Source organism: Polypterus senegalus, chromosome 12, assembly GCF_016835505.1.
Source record: "Polypterus senegalus isolate Bchr_013 chromosome 12, ASM1683550v1, whole genome shotgun sequence".
Taxonomy (NCBI): domain Eukaryota; kingdom Metazoa; phylum Chordata; class Cladistia; order Polypteriformes; family Polypteridae; genus Polypterus; species Polypterus senegalus.
In genome coordinates, this window is record NC_053165.1 from 135,989,094 (window position 1) to 136,015,234 (window position 26,141).

The 26,141-nt window shown below is 39.0% G+C and overlaps 1 protein-coding gene across 2 annotated transcripts in view; it reads right to left on the bottom strand.

The window, feature by feature from the left end:
• Positions 1-26,141, bottom strand: part of cpeb1a (cytoplasmic polyadenylation element binding protein 1a) — a 97,786-nt gene that overhangs the window by 12,142 nt on the left and 59,503 nt on the right. The window contains exons 6-8 of one of the 2 annotated variants that reach the window (XM_039773563.1): positions 23,852-23,965; positions 12,629-12,718; positions 621-757 (exon numbers count right to left, since the gene is read on the bottom strand). In XM_039773563.1, the coding sequence (XP_039629497.1) occupies positions 621-757; positions 12,629-12,718; positions 23,852-23,965 (341 nt within the window). Of the gene's footprint in view, positions 1-620; positions 758-12,613; positions 12,719-23,851; positions 23,966-26,141 lie in introns of both variants that reach the window. The other variant, XM_039773562.1, reaches the window with a different exon arrangement.

A 26,141-nucleotide genomic window follows, 5' to 3' on the forward strand; every position in this document is an offset into this window, starting at 1 on the left:
AGAAAACTGACGCGAGTTTGAACTGCCCCATAAAATTACATTTCGATGGGAACAAAATGTAATGTTTTGCAATTACATCATAAAAATGTAACCAACCAAATTTAACCATAAGACAAAAAGTACCCAAAACCATGCATTTGATTTTGCTGTCCATAAATTACAATGAAATTTAGTTTCCGCAATACACACATTTGTGTTCAAGATACTGAATGTATATATTTTTTGGACAAGTAGGTTAATCCTACTTAATTGCATGTGTGGACTGAGCACAACCTTTCCACCTCTTCGTTTGTGTGAATACGAAACCATATTCATTTGTCCCCCCATTGCACAATCAAATGCTGCTATGTTGTGCTAGAAAACAGAACACTAACTCCTCACAATGCCACTGCAACACATGCATCATTCATGTGATAAGATTGCTTCCTCATATGCCAAGCAGCAAGGGAAAAAAAAAAAAAACCACAACACCTCCTGGCCAACTGATTTCTAGCAGTGTCTTGCACAGCCCTATTCTTTAGTGTACATTCATAAAGGATTTTACCATCATTTGCCAAAAATGGTATACATAACCAATAATGGATTGTAAGCTAATTGGTAAACACCAAAAAAGTACTTACATCTTTACATCTCATTCTACGGCTGGACATCTTGAAATAATATTCACTCAAGTCATCAGAATTCAGCAGGTCCTGAGTACAAGCTTGAAGCAAGGAACGCACAGATTTCTCAGATTCAAACACAAGGTACACATACCCTACACACACAAAAAAAAAAAAAAAACACAAAAAAAAACAAACTTCAAAAGCAGCATAACAATGGAAACGGGTCATTACATTAAACCCCACAATATACATTTAGCAATCCAAACATAGGCAGAGTACTACAAATTGGTTGCATCTGTACAAATGGGGGTATGGAACACAATCCCTATTTGAATTCTCTCATTAACCCTTTTAGTGGCAACAAATTTACTGGTATTGTTTTAACAGGACAAAGTAGGGATTGCCTTTGATTGGGTTTAAAGTGCACACATCAAAAACATATGAAATGCAAATACTAGGCCCATTTTAAGAGGAAACCCAACTGAGCGAACTCCCAACCCCCTTGGATTCCTTACATTCAGAGAAGACAAGCTGAAAAACATGCTGAACAGAGCAGACTATCCTGAACATCAACAAATCAATCGTTTGGCTTTATTGTAGATTTTTTTATACAGAGTCCAAAAACCTAGTATATATTTTTTGAAATTAGTTTTTTGCAAAATGTTATTTCGTGAACAATTCCATCAAAAAAGTTTTAACACAACTTGATTGGGTACCAGATCAACTTGTTTTCTCTCCTCAAATTTCATTCAACACTTTTCTTGCCAGCATGTGTGATAGTCAACACTAAACACTACTTGGTAGCTTTGGTTTAACAGTAACAAGGACAGTCAGAGCTATTTGTTACCGCACAAATCATAACACATGTATGGTATATTCTACCTACTTGTGTGATTTGTTTTAAATTATGTCTGAATAATCATGCTTTTTATTGGCTGCACAGTACGAGGTGTGAGTGTATTTAACATTTACCAGAAAAGTACTGTATCTGGTTTGTTACCTCAATTGTTCTTTACAGCTTCTTGAATTCTCTAAGGACAGGACAAAAAAAATTGACAAGGATTGCTTCAAGGACTGACCGTACACACTGGTACGACCAACAACCTCTGCCACAACAATTGGTCAAAGCATCGACTAGCATATAAAAATTCCATCAACTGTGTGCTGTCCAAATTTGTATATGTGAAATGACATATAGCAACACAGTAAGTATGCAGGAGCACCCAAGATGAAGGCATTCCGGAAGTTTTCTATGAAAATACAGCCAAGACAAAGCCCCAAGTTCTAATTACCTCTGCTAGATCCAATAGGAAAATGACTGTAGAAATATACCAGTTTGGACTTCATAAAAGGACCAGTCATCTGGCAACAATTCAGTAGTTCGCTAGCTGAGTAACTAGACTTTGAGGAAGCTTAAGTAGGAAGTGAAAGACCTAAAGGCAATGCACAGTAGGATTGAAATAGCGAAAACACCATTCACTATTCCCATTCCAAAGATGTTGGGTACTACTTGACCTAATGACTACAGAACAGTTACACTTAAGCCTCACAGTCCTGGACTAAGAACCCTCTAGTGGTAGACCACCTGGACCCACTGCAGTTTGCCTACCAGACAGATTGGAGTGGACAATGCAATTTTCTCTGCTCCACGAGGTTTCTTCTAACTTGAACAATGCCAGTACTAAAAGAATGTTTGATTTCCCCAGCACCTCTAGTCCCATTCAGCTATTCCTGTTGAGAGGGACTCCGATACAGGTCAATAAGCCTGTGGTGTCCTGGATAACTGACTGTCCAGCAGACAGTCTCTCCAATATGGATGTGAGCAGCAAAAAAAAAAAAGTCTTGCATCCTTTTCTCTTTACCATGTAAACTTCAGAATATAAAAACACTAAGTCATGTCACCATCAGTTTCTCAGATGATTCTACACTTACGAGATACATCGATAAGGGGATGAGACAGATACAGCAGTCAAGTGAGCCGTGTTTCTTGGTAGAGAAACAATCTTGCTCAGTCCTATACTTTGGAATGCTTGTCCATCTACAGTCCAAGTCTTAACCTTATATCTTCGAGTTAGAGGTCTGGTTATAATTCCAGAGCAAGGCTTAAAAGTAGTGAGGTGGCTTATTGCTGTTATGCACCTAAAATCTAGAATACTTTACCTATAGAAATGACAGAGACAGAGAGACAGAGAGACAGAGAGACAGAGAGACAGAGAGAGAGATATATATATATATATATCCAACTTTAATATGGCTTTTTCATAGCTACATTTTAGTTGTATTCCTAATAGTACAGAGTGTGGATCCCTGAAGAATACAATTTCATACCCATAGTCCATTTCCCACTATTCTCCGAGTTATGCTGTTTTGGCAAAATGAGCTACCACCACCACCTGATCAAGGCACCATGATGGACAAATGGGACAGATCAATCGACCGACTCCAAAATTGAGACGAACTTCAAATTCCTCTCATGTGAAGCCTGAACACAGGTTTGATTTAGGAACATTTGTTAGGCAGAATGCCCAGTGGGGGCTGGGTGGTATTTCAGCCTTGGGACCCCTGCAGATTTTTCTCCAGTGAAAATGTGTATTTTGCCCTCCTGGCCATTTGACCTTACCTTATTTTTTATTGCCTTAGCTTATTCCTTTTCTTGTATCTAGTAAAGCATTCTGAGCTACAATTAATGTAACATTTGTACACAACATCAGCACAACAAAGGAACTGGCTATTGATTTTGGAAGCACCAACAAACCCTGATCACTATGTGGGGAGTAGATGTAGAAATGGACTCTTACAGTACAAGTAACGTGGAAGCTCACATCAATGACAGGTTGACTGGTCTCATAACAGAAGAACCAAGATAGATCAGGATCTCTTAGGATACTGTAACTTTAATGTGGATAATTAAATCCTTCACCTATTCTACAACATTTTTATTGTGGTGTGCTAGACTGGCAACATTTCATGACAGACCAACTGAATCGACAAGGGCAAGCTCAGTTATGGGATGCACTCAGGACCCCCTAGAGGTAGTGGTGAAGGAGAAAAAAAAAAAAAAAAGCCATTAACTGTAGAATTACCAAGGCTTACGAAAAAAACTCAAATCCAACCCACCTTAAATCTGCTTGCATCTCTGTTAGAGTCTTGTAAATGAATCGATAAGCCCAAGCAGCCTACTATCCCATCCTCCCACCGCTGCAGAAAGTGCAAAAACCACTCCCAGTTCAAGTCTGGTTTATCAGTGAGTGAAGTAGTACCTAGACTTGTATAGGCTAAAAAATAAAGTTATTTGGAACACCTGTATTTCACGTGTGTTCCATGTCTACAAAGATCTAAGTGTAGGATGACAGGTATGTGTTCAACATTTCTTGTATTTCCTAAGACTTTTCAGGTTTTAGTACCGACAAAATTGACATGAAGTGTGTGTGAAGACTGAAGTACAAATATCAAATAAGCACTTTAAGGTACAAACAGAAAAAAAATCTGGTTAGTGTGGCTTATTGCAACTTTGTAGTACAGTGGTAAGTGCAGAGTCCCATTCAAAAGTTTGCCGGTTCGAGCCTTCCCACTTCTCAAAAATAAGTTTTGAATAGAGCTGCTATTATACAATAAAAATACATTTGAGTCTGTAACAGCCGGTGTAAATGTATGGTACTTGTAAAGGTTAGATGTTTTTTTATATTTTGTTTTATTCTCAGTCACATTCACACTCTCCCCATTAGACACTGCAGTTTTCCAATAGACTTGCTATAACAGATGAACTCTAAATCAGACAGAACAGGAGCACTCCCCACAAGAAATGTCTACTCACATAGAATGCAGCTGCACCAGGTGTAAAAGTGAAAGATGGCAGTTTGGATGCACCAAGATGTAGGGCATCATCCTGCCCCACACCCATCCTCCAACAAAACAGCACCGCTTACAGAGCTTGCCGACATACTAAAACATGAAGTGTCTTAGGTATGTGTTCAACATTTCTTGCATTTCCTGTTTCTATACTTGCATAGATCTTTGTAGACACAGAACACATGTGAAATGTGTTCCAAATAACTTTTTAGCCTATACAGCTCTAGGTACTACTTCACTCTGATAAACCAGACTTGAACTGGGAGAGGTTTTTGCACTTTGTGGTGGTGGGAGGATGGGATAGGCTTCGACACATTTACAAGAGAGACACTGACGGAGAGGTGTGAGCAGATTTAAGGTGGGCCAGATTTACATGTTTTTGTAAGCTTTGGCTGAAAGTACTCCACATTGGTGAGTCGTTTAGAGGAAGTGCAGCATTAACACTAGAATTACCAATTACCCGGAAGTGTGCAAATGCACACTAATGGAGTTCCTTTATAATAGCAAAATACTTGTATAATTCCTTACTGTGACTGTCAAGACAGTTTTTACATTCTTTAGTCATTCTGGTGCATGTGTTTATATATTTGTGTTATGTTTGATAGAGTATAAAAATACATTTCCTCCAGGGCCAAACAGTTCTGCCTAATCTAATGAAAGTCTAAAAGGGAAAAACTGATAAGCTTTTAAGAGTCGAGACAGTCAAGGAATAGTGGGAACAGATTTTACATATAATGCAGGACAGGTTCACTCCAAAATTTGGAATTAGTATTAAATTTAAACAAAAACTGTCGTGTAGAGAAAAAAAAGCTGCTGCGAAGGAATAAAGCTATACAAGGCATACAATACTATTAACACTACATATAAAAGGTATAAGGGCAACCCTTAAGGATGGTTACAATTTGTTTCATTGTCCCAGACCGCCTTATATATTTTCCTGACATACTGCAAGAAGCTTGTAGCTCCTTAACACTGCACTGATAGCCTACTTCTGTTTTGTAAATGTGTGGTTTAGCAAAACACTGCCTGCTACACCACCCTAACCCCCACCATTCATTCAGATGAAAGCACTCTTCTGTAATCCTCACAGCTGAAGTCTGTGTCGTATGTATTTACCTATATAATTCCTTACAAATACATCACTAGGTAAACACTTCATTTGTGTTCCGTGTCTACAATTGTGTAAATATAGAATGACAGGAAATCCTAGGCAAGAAATGCTGAATAGAGCTAAAACAGAAAATGTTATAGCAATAATTGCATTCAAACTATTTTATTCAAGAATAAAACTTAATAAAAAAATCATTCAAAGCGATTGCTCAAATTTACAACTGTACACATTTGGGGCAGACATGAGTGCAAGAAAAGGCTGCCATTCCTTACCAACACAGCAATATACTGGATGACAGTCAAATTACATCCTAGCAGCAATGTACTCCCTATGTAGCTTTGTATATACTGCAAAACTAGACTGCAAACTATTTTGTATACTATTATTCAGCTTTAATCAGATTGTCCAACTAATTCAAACAGGCATACGAATGTGTGTTATTTGAAAATTTATTGAATTATGTACAGAATTTGAAACCACCACCAACTCCAAGATGACAATTATCAATATTTAAGTTATAAAAGCTTAAATAGGTTGAACTACCCATGCATTCTGGTACAGTAGGTGATACGATTTACTGTGATGAATATAATCACTAGTAAATTGAATAACCAGTATCACTGCTGGAAGGATGAGACCATACACAACATAAAAAAAAAAAAAATTGTGGAAAAGCTGAAGCAAGCACCAGTACATACGTACATATTACTGACTGGCATGGCCGGTCACAAGAACATGCATTAAATTGCAAGGAGAAACTAAATGACACTATTCATTTGACATCTTCCAAATATGGTTGTCATGACCTGGTCATAAGTCAAAGTGAACTTTGTCATCTCAACCATATATAAAGTATACAGATAGACAATTTCGAAGCTCAGGGTCCACAGTTTAACATGACAAGCAAATTAAAAATAGATTTAAAATTCACACAAGACATTGTGCAAAGACAAGACAAATTGGCAGCAATATTGACGTGTCGTTAGCAATATGAACATTGATGCAATGTATGGTATTTATTATCTGTAGATATCTAGATTGCAAATAAATACAGAAATCAGCGTATGATAGTTTAAGACATATGTAAACAATGACAGGTCAGAATATTTCACAGCACAAAGTGTCAAAATACTTAAGGTCAGGATGAGATTCAGTTCTTTTCTACATGCACACTCAAGCCACTTTGCAGCAAAGACATGTATAAAAGTTCTGTTTTAGAGGTGGTTGAAGCAGTGTGGAAAATCCCAGAGGGCAAAATGGTGTTAAGGAGTCTGACAGCTTGGGGGTAAAAACTCTCCAGCAGCCTGGCAGATCTGGGTTTGAGGCTGCAGTATCTTCTCTTGGATGGCAGAATTGTGAAAAGTCCATGTGAAGGGTGTAAGGGGACCTGCACAATGCTACAGGCCTTAGACACTGCGTTTGTAAAATATGTCCTGTAGTGAAGGGAGAGGCACCCCAATAAATGTGCTCTGCTGTCTTCACTATCCTTTGAAGGCACTTGTGGTCAGATATGAAGCAGCTGCCATACCAGACAGTGATGCAGCTGGTCAGAACACTCAATGGTGCCTCTGTAGAACATGGTGAGGATGGAAGGGGGAAAACTTGCTCTCTTCAGCTGCCTCAGGAAGTGTAGTCTCTGCTGGGCTTTCTTGATTAGTGATGAGGTGTGTCCACGCAAGTTCCTCAGTTATGTGCACACCGAGGAACTTGGTACTCCTAACAGCCTCCACATCTAAACTGTTGATGCCAAGTAGGATGTGGGCAGGATGTGATTTTCTGAAGTCCACGATTCTCTTTTGTCAACATTGAGAGATAGATTGTTCTCTTAACATGCAGACAGCAGTTCCACCTAATCTCTTTATGCGGTTTTATCACCCCTGCTCATCAGTCCCAGCACCATTGTATCTGCACACTTGATGTGGTTGGTGTTGTGCGTGGCTGTGCAGTCGTAAGTTAGCAGAGTGAACAGCAGTGGACTAAACATGCAGCCCTGTGGCGCTCCAGTGCTCAGTGTGATGTTGCTGGAAGTGTTGCAGCCCATCCGAACGGACTGGGGTTTCTTGGTCAAGAAGTTCATGATCCAATTGCAGAGAGTGGTGTTCAGACCCAACACCTGCTCAGTTTTACAACCAGTATTTGAGGGATGATTGTGTTGAAGACAGAGCTAAAGTCTATGAATAGCATCCTGACATGTCTATCCAGATGTGTCAGGGAGAGGTGATGAGCAGAGCATACGGCATCTTCAGTTGACCTGTGAGCAGTATGCAAACTGAAGGGGGTGAAGGGAGGCAGGGAGATTAGCCTTTGTGTGACATGACTAACCTTTCGAAGCACTTCGATTGGCACGAGTACAACTGGTTGGTAGTCATTCAAGCAGGTCACCGATTACTTCTTTGGCACTGATATCATGGTCAACTTGAAGCATGCCGTGACTGATGACGACTGGTGTGCTTATAGACCTTAACACATCTCTGAGCCAGTCAGTTGACTAGGACATTGTTTGAGCACACATCCAGGTATGTTAGGTCCTGCAGCCTTGCGTGGATTGACACTGGATAAAGTCCTCTTCACGTCTCTCTGACACAGATTGCTTTTCTTGCTGGCTTTGTTCTGCACCTCAAACCGGGCATCACCATCGCTGCTGTGTGGGTTGGGCTTGTAGTTTGTAATTGTCTGAATGCCCGGCCACATATGGATGCGTCTCTCTGGTGCTGCTGAAGTTTGTTAATTCTCTGCGCATAGGCCCACTTAGCTCTCCTTATAGCAGGAGACAGATTGGCTCAGGTCACTCTGAGGGTGGCCTTGTCTCCAGATCTGAAGGCTGCATTGCTGATCTTGAGCAGTTTGTGCACTTATCATCCAGGGCCTTTGGTTGGCTCTTGTGGTAACATCCCTGGTAAGAGTAACATCCTCTATGCATTTGGAGATGTAGCCAGACAGAGTCTGTGTACTACTTCAGATTGATGGAGTCACCATCCATAGCAGCCTCACTGAAAATTTCCCAGTCTGTCAATTCGAAGCAGTCAGAGCTGAAAAACCACCAACCTGCCACACTGTTCTTGAGAGCTGGTTTAGTGTGCTTCAGAAGGGACTTGTATGCAGGAACAATAAATGCTGATATGGTCTGAGTAGATGAGGTGGCAGTGGGGTAGGGCCTTGTAGGTGTCAAGAGCGCTCATGTAAACATTGTCCAGACAGCTTCCCCCTCTAGTAGCAAAGTTCACATTCTGGAACAGTTTTGGGAGAACTGACTTCAAGTTGGCATGATTGAAGTCTCCAGCAATAATGAAAAATGCCTCGGGGTGCATCGTTGGCAGTTTGACGATGATCTTGTAGAGTTCTGCTAGTGCCTGGTTAACATTTGCGCTAGGCATGAGGTAGACAACCACCAGCACGCAACTGTATTCCCTCAGCAGGTAGAAAGGCAGACACCTTACCGATAATGGTATTAAATTAAAAGTAATATACTTAAGTGCTAGTGAATCATGTTCATGCCAGGTATAAATATGGCTGAAAATTGTCAGACTGAAGAGACTTAATCTCTACGAGTGCCCAGAGAGACAGTGAAGGTTTAAAAAAAAAAAAAAAAAGTTATTTCCTCTCTCAAGGATAAGTTTGGTATTTTAAGTCCAAGTTATTCCTTCAAACTGTATAAATGCAATTGCCACACGTTCTAAAGTGAAGAGCTTTCTATAAACTAAAATTCTGCCCGTGAATGGGTGGTTTACAATGGAGGATCTGGGGGCATGGAGGAAAAGCTTACCTTGACAAATGCATCTATTTGTACGTCCAGACAGATGACTATTGATCCACATCTTGTGATTACACACAAAAAAGCATCTTTAACCAAACTGACACATTATGCAATGATCAAATCCCAGCGTCCAAAGTGTACACAACAGTAATATGTTTTGTTGTATTAGGGGTTCCAAAGATGACCCTATTCCCCCTTCGGTTATGTATACCTAAACGGAATGCCTCCAATTCCTTACTCTTACCACTCGAGTACTATATTTCAGCACTTGCCTTTAACTTCTACCACACTGGGCAATTTGAGTGGAGTGGGGGGTCTTTAAGGTAGGAAAGATACAAATTTAACTGCATTATAGATAGTATGTCCAAATAAGGAAGCAGAGTACAAGCAGCATTAAATACAACCTGATAAAACTACCGGGTGGCTTATGGTAAGGCCTGGTTTCATACCAAACCTATTTAGTTGCAAATCAACTCCAGTTACCAATATAATACAGTAGACCCCTGCAAAGTTGCGGTTCAAGGTTCCCGGATTTTTCCTTAGAACCTAACTATTGTTAGCAGAAACTGCAAATATCCTTCGCAATTTATGGCTTTTTTCATGGCAATACTGTGCTGTAGAGAGAACAGGAAGCAACCACTGAGGGAAACACTTTTTTTTGATGTTGAAAGTAGCCAATCTGAGACCGTTATACATTTCTCCCTGCTGCTGATTGCTGCCCTGTGATGCGACTCCAGCCGAGTCTTCGTGTTTTCCATTTAGTTATTCTTAAAATGCACGAGATATCACCGAATCGCCCTGCACCTTCTAAGGCTTCTGGCTGGCACTGAGCCGAAGCTAAGTTTAACACTCCAGAAGGTTGAACTACTGGATTTGCTCTGGGAACTTAAGTTTTTTTTTTTTTTATGCTGCAGTAGCACGCCACTATGGCATTAAATGAAAGCACCACACGCTACATAAAAACGAAGCAGCAATCTGGAGCACTGAATCTAAGTTTTTTGCCAAAAAGGACTAAGGAATAAAAATATCAGGATGGAATCTGCCTTGGCATTATGGATCACCGACTGCAGGAAGAACATCCCCTTGGACGGTAACATCATCCGTGAGAAAACACAGAAATTGTACCAACAGTTCGCTATAGGAGAATGTAGCAACTTTCCATCACAACGTTCCTGAAACCTATAAAGAAAAGCCAGCACGAAACCCCACCAGAAGACCCGTCCAATAATACAACTCCTCCTGAAGCGCCTGAAGAGTTTTAAATCCTCTGCATCATACTGCACAGCTATTTCATCAATATCATTCATCATTGGCGAGTACCCGTACATTGTATTAAATGAACTTTACTCAAGAAAATTACAACGTATACCCAAGAAAACACACCGTGGGAGACAGCAGTACAGTTCTGTACAGTTGATGGTTAACTTACTGTTTTTAGGTAATGTATTAAGCCGAGTTTGCAACAAATTAAAGTGCTTTGGGGCATACTGTATTTAAGGTTTAAACTATAGGTAGGCACTTTAACCACATCCAAAAGTTGCGACACTACAACTTGCGGGTGCTCTAGGAACGTAACCCATGTGATTTTTGGGGGTGTACTGTATATGTATTCTCTTCCTGGGCCATTCTCCAATGAAACAGCTCAGGCACAACCCATCCTCCACTTGCTTTGCTCATTTGTGACAGTAAAGGAAATAAAGGTAGCAAGGACATAAGTCTAACTAGCCTGAACAGAATTTTTGCTTTAGAATTTCAGCTAGGATCTACCTACATGAAAAAGGTCTGTGTGATAAATGGACAGGCTTAAAATTAAATACGGTTAGACAATTAAAAACCCATTAAACCATGTTAGATATTATTCTCCACTCCATTATATTTTAACAGTGCTGCATAAACATGGATAAACTTATATTTTAAACTACTAAATATGTTCTGGGTTGTAGGACAGGATATGAACTGCTTGATGGAACAAAATAGTTATGGAAACAAAGATAGTAAAAGGATTAAGGCTACCTACCTTGCAGAAAAAGTGCTAAATTATGAGACAGGTATGTCTGTCTGTCTGTGGTGTACACAGAAGGACCAAGCTCTAAATACTTGTACGACGAGGTTAAGAGAAATAAAAATGCAGTACCACCTAGAATGCCACTGGAAATGTTGCAAGCAGCAGAAAGTCAGAGGAATGTTTGATACACCTATTAAAATGATTACATATGAAGGAATGATTCCATAAAACTAGAAAAATGTCATCAATATACAAAGGAACAAGTTAGATTGGAGCAAGGGTCATATCGAGCAATCCATCTTTAGGGACAGGTGGGTGACAACGCACTACAGGAAAAATTGATCCAGTAAAAGTTGTCAAAAAATTATAATGCTACATTCTATTGGGGAGAGAAATGGAAACTGTGCATCACACTGGTTCATAAAAATGTCTACTTTAGACAATGGAATCTACTGTGGTCAACAATTATAAAAATACATGTGTTGATTTACAAAGCAAAACCCAAAAGGTGTTTAACCACCCTTTAAACAAATTTAAACAGACTTCTGTCAGTCTTCAATGCTTCCTTATGAGACCTATTGCTCCATATAGTTAAGACTTAATTTAAATATGGAGATTTTCATGAAGATCACCACCACCAGAGGAAGAGCCATATGTAAATAAAAGTTTGCTGAGGCAACATTGATAAAAAAAAGTGCATTTGAGAAAGAAACTTCAAGCAGACATCTATAAATTCTACAGTTAATAAAAAAATACAGCTTAACACCAACTAAAGACATTCTAGTTGATGAAATGGAAAGTAGCTACATTTCCATCATTATAAATGTTAATGCTTGACATAAGCAGCTATATCTACAACCTTGTTGGCCATTCATTGTAAAGGAGATTATACAAAAATATCTGATTTGAGTAGCAAATTTTCTGCAACAGTTTACTGAATAGACACCTTTAAAGCTGCTTCAGGGTTTTAAAAAAAATGCCCTGTGATGATAACTACTTAATCAAATTAGAAATGTGCCACTGTAAGAGTTAAATCAGAAATCTTTAGATAAAAAAAGCTCTAAATTGGAACTTGCCAAAGCACCCAAGAAATCCTTATATCCGTAAAACATGCTTAATGACAGTGTGAAAGATCATGCAGGCATGAAATAAGTGAAAACAGACAGGTTATCAAGCATGCTTACCTGCCTGGTGTGCTTTACTTGAAGCAAATGTGCCTTCGTAACACTCCAATGTTATCCCAAGTGCTCCAAGATTAGAAAAGAAATTCCTACCAGGTCAGTTATTACCTTTAGGCATATTACCTTTCGGAGGGCAGCGAGGGTGCTTGCCATCCTTACCAGGCCATTCCACAGTCAGTGGGCCAAAGACTCTAAATGTGTTGATCAGGCCAGCTACATAAAAAAATGAATAAAGTTATTAAAATTCAAGATGTAAATATTTACTCAAAAATAGATAAAAACGAAGCTTAAAACATTTTAGTAGTCAGATGAAGTGGTAGGATTAAAATTGCTCCTTTCCATCCCCCAATTCATCCTCCTTTCCATCCTTCAAATTAAAGTACTTAAAAATGTTCAAAATTTGCACTTAACCAAAATTCAAGTTTCTCTCCTTCAATAATTCTAAACAGATAACTGATTTGTACAGTACCCAAAAATATGACTTTTGGACTGACTGGTGCCATCACATCTTTTAAAGGACCAAACTTGCACAGGACACTTCAAAAGCAGCCTCAATAAAGTGCCTCTAGTTTATCAACTGTGTTATACAATAGGGCATAAGTTGAATAAAGGCAAAGATAAATAAGCTGGTTAGTCACTAGACAAGTGCAATATTTCATCCAGTTACTGTAAAACCCTTTTAGGGTGTCCAGTTAGATATTGAACTGGGTATTCATTAGGCAAAAAGTAATGTCTAATCAACTTAGAGCACAATAGAACAAATGGAAAATATTTAAACCCATTTTCTGAATATTCCCTGTCAAGTAAAGGGTACACTGCAACTAAATCAGTCTATCCTGGTAGGACTCCATACAAGTCAAAAGTTAAGATGCTAATACAGAACACTAAAACCCAACCAACCAGTTTACACTAGCCAGTCCTTAAGCTCAGCGTTTCTGGACAATGGAAAGACACTGATTACAGGAAGAACAACAAAAACTAGTACTAAACAGAAAACTAGAGTACTTCAATGAGAAGTCAAACTGGGGTATAAAGCACTGTGGTGGTGCTGCTGTGCTGAATACCAAAAGTGACTTTCATATACTTCTGCTTCATCAGATCTAGATCATGGTTTAAGCAGTACACATTCAACATTCAAAATCATTACTGCATACAATTTTCTGGAGCTCTTCATAATTTAATGCTGTATTAAATAAGCTACAAACAGACAAAACCTAAGATAGATGGACAGGTTGTCAATTTCTTCTAACAGCAGAAAATGACAATTACTAAGTTCTCATCCAGTAGTGGATGAGAAAATTTTGCAGCTCCCCTCCCAACCAGAAGCTGCTAACCAAGTTTAAGACAGCAAATTGACTGCCTTCTTACATCACCTTTACTAGCCCCGATTAGATTTGACACATCACATGCTAGAATTCTTTACTCTGCTCAGAACCTAGGCAGTGCTCTTTAAATCTTTGATTTTCACATACAAACTAGCAGCATGATTTTGCTCCCACAAGAACCAGAGTTCTAGAATAAATAACCTTGAAGTCATCTTGAAGGTGGGGTTTACTTAAATGGGGATTTTGGTATTGTGGGGAAGAGGTTTGTATTTATTACACTTCAAAAAACATGTTGGCAATAAAACTGCCTAAGGTACAATGTATTTAGTGTACTACGACTAGGAGAGGTTTGGGTTTAACACTTATTTAAATGTATTGTATCTAATGTAAAACTACATGTCTTTCAAATTGCATGGACAGTGTTAATATAAAAAAACTCTTTAAAGCTCGCTCAGAATACTATTCTAAAATAGACAGCAATAATAAAAACCCTCTGGTACTGTTTAGAACAGTGGCTAACAAATGGGAATTCAGATCTACAGTGCAAAAGACATTAGCAGTACAGACTTTATGAATTTCAATGAGAAAATTAAAGATCCCAGATCTCAGCATCACAGTACAAACCAAATACTAGTTTAGCAGACCCTGCCGCACATTGCATTCAGCACTTTAGTCATTTTAATCCTGTAACTGAGCAGGAAGTCTTAACTTTGATTTCTAAAATGAAGCCCACTATTTGTTCCCTAGATCCAGTGCCAACAAAACTAATAAAGTGCAATGGATGTTCTTGCAGTGCCTATTTTAAACATTCAGTAGTTCATTGCATGGTACAGTACCTGAAGCACTAAAAGTGTCAGTCATTAAACCATTACAAAAAAGTCAGATCTAGACCCACACAATTATAGGCCTATTTCAAATTTACCCTTTAAAATACTAGAAAAAGTAGTTGCCAATCGGCTTCAATCACATCCTACACATTACAATTTGAGAAATTCTCGTCTGGTTTCCACACTGGTCATAGTACAGAAACGGCACGAACACAGGTTGTAAACGACATTGATATCCTGATGAAGGAAACTCCACTGTAATTATGTTAGATTTAAGTGCAGCATTTGACACCATTGACCATACTATTTTACTGCACAGGCTAGAAAATATTGGGCTTACAGGCACCATGCTCGCTTGGTTTAGTTATTTATCAAATCGATTCCAATATGTACAGAAATGTGCTGAAAGTACTCCATTATACACAGAAGTTCAATATGGTGTCCTACAGGGCTCAGTACTGGGACCTTTACTGTTTTCACTTTACATGCTTCCACTGGGACCTCTCATTAGGAAACAATGTTAATTTTCACTCATATGCAGATGACACCCAGTTATACCTTTCATTTAGATCAAATTAAGTTTCTCCGATGTTGTCTTTAGTTGTGCTAGTGAATTAAAGGACTGGATGGATGAGAACTACTTGTCTTTAAAACACAGATGTTAATTGTTGGAGGGAATGACGTTGATAATATTCTGTCACCGTTTAACTCAGTTGGAATCGCCATTAATTTTACTGAATCAGTCCAAAATCTCAGAGTTCTGACTCTAGCATGTCATTTAAAGCACATATTACAAAGTTGTCCAAATCATGTTTCTTCCATCTTACTGTTAGGAAATTAAGGTGCTTTCTAAACAGGATTCTGAGCAATTAATTCATGCATTTCTAGTAGGACTACTGCAATGTGGTAGTCACTGGATGTTCAAACTGTTCTTTATATAGCCACCAGTTAATCCAAAATGCTGCTGCAAGAATCACATCTTGCCTGAAGGGGCCTGAGCTGCCTCAAAAGCTTGCATATTGTAATCTTTCTAGTTAGCCATTATGAATGTAGAGAAAAGCCAAGCAAAATGATACCTTTTATTGGCTAACACGGACCACCCTAGTACTAAGCACAAGAACAAGAAAATATGAACTCCAGTTCTTAAATCCATACACTGGCTCCTGGTGAAGTTTAGGGCAGATTTCAAAATCCTCCTTTTAACACACAGTATAAAGCATTAAATGGCCAAGGTCCAGCTTACTTGTCTGAACTTATCATGACTTACAAACCAGAGCACACATTAAGATCAAGATGCCGGTCTGCTTAGGATTCCAAGGCTTAATGAAACAGTGGGAGGTCGAGCTTTGTTACAGGTCCCCTTTGGTCTCAGCTTTTAAATCCCAGCTGAAGAATGTACAATTTAAACATATATACACATCGCCCCCAAATCTCTCTCTCTCTCGTTTTGCAAGAGACAACCGAGACAGGATGAGTCTTATACTAGGGAATGAAACTCTCAGCCAATTCTACATCACCACTCCCTTTCTACAATAGTGGCTGATGCAGGTGTAATCCATGTATGTGCTATGCTCAATCAACGCAAAGCCTGTAATAAGTAGCACGCTGACCTCAAGAGTGAGCATGAGCGCACACACAACTATTCCTTCTCTGGACTGCAAATTTTCCTACAGTTTAACTCTGGATACCCTTCTGTGATCTAATTCATCCATGCCTGAACTAGAACACTTCCCACATCTTAATTACAGTAGGTAGCTAAGCAGGCTACTAGAGGAGAATAGCGTGGTTCTACTGAAGCAAATGTTAAAATCTCCACAGAAGCACACTTAGAATGTTTATTAAGGCAAGGGCTTGTATATGCTCAATACAAATGACACTATTCTTAATGACATTTTTCCTTCAAATTGATCATGCCTGGCAGGCAAATTACCAAGAGGGAACATGCCCTGCTACCCATGCCTAGGAATATGCCTCCAGCAATATTGGAGACACCACTGAGGAAAAACTGTCCCATGGGCCTCCTTCAGCCGTTTGCATATGAAGTAAATTAAAATAGGGTTAAAACCCTCTTGTGTAACACTTTCCTCATATCTATCATGGATAGAGAAAACAATCATGGTTATAGTATGCCTGCAGATCTAAAAAGATCATATTCCTAAGGATCATGGACCCCTGCTGGTTACACAAGCCAAGCATTAAATACATGCCATGAAAACCACCACAAGCATATGGTCATAATATCCTATTTACATTAACAAACCGGAAGATTGTTTTATAAGGTGTAGAAAACCAAGTCCAGTTCAAATTAAATCAGCCTTATAACCAGTCATGTCCACTGTTGCTCTAAAAAGGCAGCAGAAAACCATTTCTAATCAGACGGAGCAGATCTAAAATGGTTTAATGATTCCTAGTCATTATGAGCCCAAAGCAATTTGCAGACCCCTTTCAGCTAGTGTATAAACCTTTAACTGGAGTTACACATTTACAAATAAGTGCCTAATTTTTGCTGTTTGGGAAACCATGTAATACCACCTGAAATGCAACAGCTTGACTGGATGCTGTCAAGACTATTTTACACACTGTAGATTATGCAAAGTGCTTGCTACATTTTCCTACAATGCAGAATTCTATGCAATTTATAACCCCCATGAGTCTTTAATTGAATTCAGTTATCTTGGTGAACACCTGGACTATACATGCATTTTTTTAATTTTTTTTTAAAGGTTTTACAATGGAGAGAAATAAAAGTAAATTTTCCTTCAGCACCAGAAGTCTAATAGAGCTAAATGCAATTGCTTTGATTGGTTTATCAAAGTGCCTGAAAATTTTAAACCTGTTACTTTACTACAAACGCCTATAAAAATACATACAAATTTAGGTTAAAGTATATTGCATAAAAAGTAGTGCTCAAATGGTAAACTACAACATGCTCATACTAACAGTCCTCAAAAGGGATCATTGCTATTGACTACCCTTAGTTTCCTAATAAATGACTAATATACAGAATATCATGACAAAGTTGATTTCAGTAATTCCATTCAAAAAGTGAAACTTGTATATTAGATTCATTCATTACACAGACTGAAGTATTTCAAATTTTTATTTTTTAATTTTGATGATTATAACTGACAACTAATGAAAGTCCCAAATTCAGTATCTCGGAAAAAATAGAATATTGTGAAAAGGTTCAATATTGAAGACATCTGGTGCCACACACTAATCAGCTAATTAACTCAAAACACCTGCAAAAGCCTTTAAATGGTCTCAGTCCAGTTCTGTGGGCTACACAATCATGGGGAAGATTGCTGACTTGACAGTTGCCCAAAAGAGGACCACTGACACCTTGCACAAGGAGGGCAAGACAAAAGGTCATTGCTAAAAAGGCTGGCTGTTGAGTTCTGTGTCCAAGCACATTAATAGAGAGGCAAAGGGAAGGACAAGATGTGGTAGGGAGAAAAAGAAAAAAAAAGTGTACAAGCAATAGGGATAACCGCACCCTGGAGAGGATTGTGAAACAAAACCCATTCAAAACTGTGGGGGAGATTCACAAAGCGTGGACTGCAGCTGGAGTCAGTACTTCAAGAACCACCACGCAGACGTATGCAAGACATGGGTTTCAGCTGTCGCATTCCTTGTGTCAAGCCACTCTTGAACAAGAGACAGCGTCAGAAGTGTCTCGCCTGGGCTAAAGACAAAAAGGACTGGACTGCTGCGGAGTTATGTTCCCTGATGAAAGTAAATTTTGCATTTCCTTTGGAAATCAAGGCCCCAGAATCTGGAGGAAGAGAGGAGAGGCACAGAATCCATGTTGCTTGAGGTCCAGTGTAAAGTTTCCACAGTCAGTGGTGATTTGGGGTGCCATTTCATCTGCTGGTGTTGGACCTCAGAAAACACAATGGGCCAAGGTCAACGCAGCCGTCTACCAGGAAGTTTGAGCACTTCATGCTTCGTGCTGCTGACGAACTTTATGGAGATAAAGTTCATTTTCCAACAGGACCTTGCACCTGCACAGTGCCAAAGCTACCAGTACCTGGTTTAAGGACCATGGTATCCCTGTTCTTGATTGGCCAGCAAACTCGCCTGACCTTAACCCCACAGAAAATCTATGGGGTATTGTGAAGAGGAAGATGCAATACGCCAGACCCAACAATTCAGAAGAGCTGAAGGCCACTATCAGAGCAACATGGGCTCTCATAACACCTGAGCAGTGCCACAGACTGATCGACTTCATGCCACTCCACATTGCTGCAGTAATCCAGGCCAAAGGAGCCCCAACTAAATATTGAGTGCTGTATATGATCATACTTAAGTTCATACCTTTCAGTTGGCCAACATTTCTAAAAATTTTTTGCATTGGTCTTAATTGATATTCTAATTTTCCGAGATACTGAATTTGGGACTTTAGTTGTCAGTTATCATCAAAATTAAAAGAAAAACATTTGAAATACATCAGTCTGTGTGTAATGAATGAAATATACAAGTTTCACTTTTTGAATGGAATTACTGAAATGAATCAAATCAACTGTCATGATATTCTAATTTTATGACCAGAACCTGTATGGCTATTTAGCCTAATGACCATAATGGCTGTCAGCTGTTAGAACAAAATATGTTTAATTATGGACACAGCAAAGAGTTGGTCCTAAAGGGGAAAGTACTGTTTGGGAGTGCTTTGAGCATGATAGGCAGTACCAAAAGCAACTAAGTTTGTGGAAGTTAAAGAGAAAGAACTTTTTAGACTTCTTTATGAAAGAGCTTGAGGACTGTGACACTGAAAATGTAGCCAACCAATTAACATTACAATAGACAGCAAATTGTGTACAGGAAGCCTGACTGATGACTCAGTTGATCAAGCAAATAAAGTGCACTGGCATGGACATTATCCTCATGAATGACCAGGAGCTTGTGAAAATTACAGGTCTTAAGGAACTGTAAAGTACAGGACCTGAAGACTGAAATGGCCAATGCTGCCAAAGTAAACTGCCTGCTTCTTGAACAGATACACTGCTTTAATGGGCATCTATGACTTTATAATCCTTTTATTTAGGCACTTTAGGAATATTAAAATCTAACTAATTTGATATACATTTGGTATAAATAATCAAACCTGTATATGTTTGAAATTCAGAACAAATCTGCCAATTTGGAGCGGTTTTAATTTTACATTCAGCATAGTCTGGAATTTCCACTAACTTGACGGTAAGGTTATTAGTTGTATTTTTTATTTCTATATTTCTGATCTTACATGGAAATAGTTTAAAACTAAAAATACATGAAGGAAAACTAGTTATTTCACAAACATTTCTATTAGGCTTCAGGTTTACTAATTAGAGTATGGTAAAAGCTACTATGGAGTTCAGTTGCATCAATCAGACAGAACTGTGCACTTAATGGGTTTGGATAAGAATTGAATGTTAGTAAACCATGCTGTGTAGTAAGCTTCCACTTCCAGGTATTGTTTTTGTCTGATAAAACAAGCATAATCAAAACCAGATGACAAATATGAACAATTTTATAGTTAATGTCATTTGTGCTGAACAAATGCACACTAACTTTTGGTATGTTTCATCTTTACCTTTTCTTGCTTAGAATGGGCCTATTTGAAATTAAATTTAGGCGAATTTTAAAGTTTGAGTAAAAAACAAAAAAAACTCAATGTCTACAGCACACAACATATCCTGCTCTAAGAAAATGTGCTTATAATTAATGACTGCAATATTGTATTCATAAAACCAATACTGTTCTGCTATTTTCTACAAACATTGTGATTCCATCTCCGGCAAATTTAGACAAATTTTAAATATCTTCAGTCCTGCAGGCTGGGGGAAAAAAAAAAAAAAAACCACACACAAAGTGTTCTGAAAGGTGATTAAAGAATTGGGAATGCAAAAAGTACCCCTCAGAAAAGGCATTCAGACCAAACTGCACTGTGGTTCTACACAGATTTAACTTGACACCTGGGGAAAATGTAGCTTTTTATAGAAGTTTAAAATACGTAAAATAGGCAGTCAAGTAAATAAAATACAGGAATGAAAAGAAAATTCAAAAGCTGACTTGACCATGACAGCAAGGCATTATGCAGACATAACTGTTGGTATAAAGATCTGTGTGTACACACACGCACACATACTCTGCTCAAAATTAAAGGAACACTTTGAAAACAGATCAATTATGGGGTTCGGGAAATCATGCTGATATCTATACTGATAAGGGCTGGGTAATGTTAGGAACGAAAGGATGCCATAGCATTTGATGGAAATGAAAATTAACCTACAGAGAACTGAATTCAAAGACACCTCAAAAACTAAAATGAAAAGAATGTAGCAGGCTAGTCCATTTTGCCAAAATTTAAATTGCAGCTACTCAAAATCATACTCTGTATAGCCCCACATCCTCCTATGTATGCCTGACAATATCCCTGTGGTGGACCGGTCAATTCTGGTATTCTATACCAAATGCAAATCAAGCTCCTCAGTGCTAGGCAGTGAGCACAGGGCCCAGTAGAGGATGTCTGGTCCTCAGGCTACCCTCAATGTTTGGTTGGTCAGAGACATCCACACCAGTGGCCTGCTGGTCATTTTGTAGGGCTCTGGCAGTGCTCATCCTGTTCCTCCTTGCCCAAAGGAGCAGATACTGGTCCTGCAGATGGGCCAAGGACCTTATACGGCCCTGTCCAGCTCTCCTAGAGTAACAGCCTGTCTCCTATAATCTCCATGCCCTTTAGACTGTGCTGGGAGATGCTGCAAACCTTCTGGCAATGGCATGTACTGATGTGCCATCCTGGAGAAGTTGGACTACCTGTGCAACCTCTGTAGGGTCCAGGTATCAACTCATGCTACCAGTAGTGACCAAAAAAAGTAGCAACTACTGACTGTAGCCAAATGCAAAACTTGTGAAACAGTCAGAAAAGATGAAGGCAAAATGTCAGAGGCCTCCACCTGTTAAACCACCCCGTTTTGGGGCAATCTCATCGTTGCCCCTCTAGTGCACCAGTTTCAGCTGCTTTGGTGTTAATGAAAACTAACAGCCCCCCTGCTACTTAACTGACCAGATCAATAGCCAAAAAGGTTTACTGACTTGAACACTTTTTAATCAAAGTATAGCTTTTTTTTTAAGTCTATTTTGAGGAATTTCAGAACCCCTGCAGCTCAGGTTAGCCCTTGCATAAATCCTGTTACAAAAAATTTAGTCTTTTCAGCTACTTTAATAAAATCAACAACTAAAACTGTTAGTTTACAAAAATATTTAATTTCAGTTTTGATTTTAGTTTATTAACTACAACCTTGCTTACTAGGGACGTAGTGCTAATTACTACATTGCTAGTTTACCATTGGTACAAAGTCTCAAATGTGAGATTTGCTTAATTGGCCATGAGAACAAAAGCATAAATTCACAAAAAAGTAAATACTGTAGTTATAGATCCAAGTAATCATTCACCAAATGGGCAGGAGGACCTTAATTTCCAACCCATACAAAAACGGTAGTGCAGGAACTCACCGAGACTGGGACAGCTGTGTACGAACATTCTGCAAACCATTCAAGATACCATTGTCATTTTCAACGACAAGGCACATTTCCATCTGAATGGTTGCGTAAATAAGCAAAACTTGCTACTGGGCTGAAAGCAACCCTCGTGAAATTCAGAGACCCTGCACAGTGAGAGTGTAGGCCCTTATTTTGAGGAGGGAGGAGCAACGGTCACTGTCACTTCAGAATGTTACATTGAAATGCAAGATTTTAAGCCCCAGCTGGAAGAAATGAATGCGGTGGATGTCTGGTTTCAACAGGATGGAGCAGCAGCTCAAAGCACAGAGATCCATGCAAGTTTTGCAAGGCAGTGTCAGGTGGCCTTCACATTTGCCTGATCTCACTCCATTAGATTTCTTCTTGTGGTGCTCTCTCAAGTCTAAGGTACATGCACAATCTCAAAACCTTGAAGCCCAAGGATGCTATTCGCCACAAAAATTGCCACTATTCCCCTTGAAATGACCAAAGCGAGTCATGCAAGCATTTAGAAATCGTCTCGCTAATGGCCACTACCTCAGACATTTTTAGAACAGTGAAAAAAACTATTTTGTACACCCTTTGTGTCATAGTGACTTAATCTTGTGTTTTTGTAGAATAAAATGTTTGAAATGGTTTTCTGGCTCACCCAGTACTTGCTTATACTTTAGGTTGCCTAGAAGCAAAGTTACCATTTCTGTTCTAGAGTGAATGATGCCTACTAAGTGAAGATACTACTACTAATAAAGTTGACACCCACTCAGAGGCGGCACAAAAAAAACAAAAAACACACACCACACTCAACAATTTTGGCCTGGATGCTACTCTCCCTTGTGCCTTGCAGCTGGACACCTTGAACATGGCTCTTAAGATTCACACTGCCAAGCCCTGTGCCAGTGATGCTGCCCCGTCTCAAAAGGCTGAGATGTATAATTATTCAAGGTATATTAAATGCCTACACTAGTACCACAAAAGAGCAATGATTTTCCATGTGAAGTTGCAGAGGGCAGAGCAAAAAGCCTAGAAGCAGGCAGCATCACAACATACCAAAGACGGAGTGCATGCCAATGCAAGAAGAGTCCTCCATTTGAACACAGCGCAACACCTCCACACAAGATCAGAAATCCTGAAAGACTTGGTATTGCAAAGCTTTGTCCCAAGACAAGACAAGGCAGACTTGACAATCACATAACTGAAGAATCTGGCTGGTTTACTGGCTATTCAGAGTTGTGCTGAGATGTAGTTTTCTATAACTCATGTTTAAATTGCATTCAATTTAAGTGTACTTCAATAACCTTTGTACAAATCTAACAGCCAGAAACCTTTAAGAGAAAAAGTGAGCCTTACAAAATTACTGGCATTTGCAAAGGAAAAGTGGTAAATTGCTGATCAGAGTTCATCACATCCGTACACTTTCTGCATTTGGTGTCACTGGGTGGGCAGAAACCAAAATCCTTCATTTTCCTATAGTTCTGTCACACTGGAATAGGTTTGCCTCCTGACTAGCATCTGAACAAGAGCACCAGTAAAGTCAACAGAATCATAGGTCAGGCTGTCAAAATAAGAGTAGAATGGTAAAAAGGGTGACAAGTCCAGCATTGTGAATATAGACATTAAGCCTGAAAGAGCATGAAACAAAAACAGTGAAAGATTTATAACCCTCCCGTTTGAAATAAAACAGTAGTTCGTACCCTCTGTGATGTCCCAAGGCACGCCACCTAGAAAAACTTTGCATGAATATAGAGGATTCTTGTAGTTCCTTGGTGGCAGTTGTCCACTCCAAGTGAAGGTCGCCTCATTCACAGCTTTAAAAAAAGTTTACACAGTATTAAACAGGGTAGATGTATGAATACTATTTTCAGATATTTATATGTACATTAGCCTACAACCAAGAACAGCTCAGTAAAAGCATATAACATTTTAAAATGTACAAGTCACACAAATGAGTTATCCCCACCATTATATGCAGCACTACTATAACTATATGCACTATTTTAATTCTACAATTACCCCATTGTAAGTTTATTGGGGAAAAACTGCTATGTAGGTAATTTTTTTTACCATAAACGAGGCTTAGCCCAACAATGAGGCATGAGCTGGGAGAACATTGTGCACGTTCTGCAGTTGTGGGGGGTTTATAGTAGGCTGCTTGCCTTTATGAGCACATTTACAGGACAAAAGACACCGACGGAGAGGTGTGAACGGATTTAAGGTGGGCCTGGATCCAAGTTTTTTTCGTAGGCTCTGGTGTTAATGCTAGGGGCATTAAGAATATTTGGATTTACATGAAGTTACACAAATGACAGCCACAAACCAGGCTAAACAGACACTTTCAGACTCAAACTAAGAATTTTGCATCAGACTTAATTTCACCTGCCTTGGAGGGGGGTGGTACATCTTGTAAAAAATATTAGTAAGGGTTATTGGGATGGGGGTTTGGGGGAAGCTGTTGAAAAACCCATCTTGCACTGAAAAAGGACAAATGAGAACAAATCTCTCAAGAAATACATTAAATACAGGTAAAATTGTTGGCACCCTGCAAGTATTACTTATATTGGCAAAGGGAGGTTGTATAACAGCACAGTCTCTTGAAACCTTAAGGTTGAGAATACAGAGCATGGCATCTGAGACCACTTATTTACATAATTTCTCCAGAGAATCCAGGGTCCTAGACCCTTTCCTGTATACTCTCCTCTTTGATGTCACTACACTGGTTGCCTGTGTCATTCAGGATTGACTTTAAAATACTGCTTATGGTTTATAAAGCCTTAAATCTCGCTCCATCTTATATAATCGGAATGTCTGACACATTGTATTCCAAATCATAACCTTGGATCTTCAAATGAGTGTCTACTTATAATTCCAAAAGCTAAACTTAAGTGGTGAGGCGGCCTTCTGCTATTATGCACCTAAAATCTGGAATAGCCTGCCAATAGGAATTTGCCAGGCAAATACAGTAGAGCACTTTAAAACACTGCTGAAAACATTACTTTAACATGGCCTTTATAACTTCACTTTAACTTAATACTGATACTCAGTTAAATTCATCATAATTATTTATAGTGGCTCCAAAATCCGTACTGACCCCTACTCTCTCCTGCTTCTTTTTCTGGTTTATTTGTAGCGGCGGCCTGCGCCACCACCACCTACTCAAAGCATCATGATGCTCCAACATTGGACTGAAAGCCAGAAGTCTACGTGACCATCATCATCAAGTCCTTCCATGAAAACCCTAAATACAAAGAGGACTGTTTGATTTGTTAGGTAGATTGCCCAGAGGGGACTGGGCAATCTCTTGGTCTGGAATCCCTACAGATTTTATTTTTTTTCTCCAGCCTCTGGAGGTTGTTTTTTCTGTCCACCCTGGCCATCGGACCATACTTATTCTATGTTAATTAATGTTGACTTGTTTTTTTTTTTTAATTGTATTTTTCTATTCTTCATTTTGTAAAGCACTTTGAGCTACATTCTTTTGTATGAAAATGTGCTATATAAATAAATGTTGTTGAGCAGGGTTCAGGTAAGGGGACGAAGATGGCCATGGCAGAACGTTTGTCAGTTAACAGGGATGACTGATGTTTTGGATCATTATCCTGCTGGAGGATTCAAGGATGACCCAGTTTTAGTTTCCTGGTGGATGTAGCCAGGTTGATTTAAAAATCTCCCGATTTCATGAAATCAATGATGCCATGTACCCTAACAAGTTTCCAGGGAACTGAGGGAAAAACAGCCCCACAACAAAGAACCTCCACCATATTTCACAATTGGGATAAGGTTTTTTTTACATTGGGGTAAAAAAAAATTGGGTCCTCTTCCAGGCAAGTATATGTAATAGTCCTAGGTTTTTTTTTTTTTTAAATTGCAGAAATAGGCATTTCAGGCAAGTAGCAGTTTTATAACCATTCCCTGAGTTAAGGGCAACACATTCCTCCCTCATTTGGATTAAGTGTTTTCTTTGCCATGATGGTTGCCTAAGGAAAT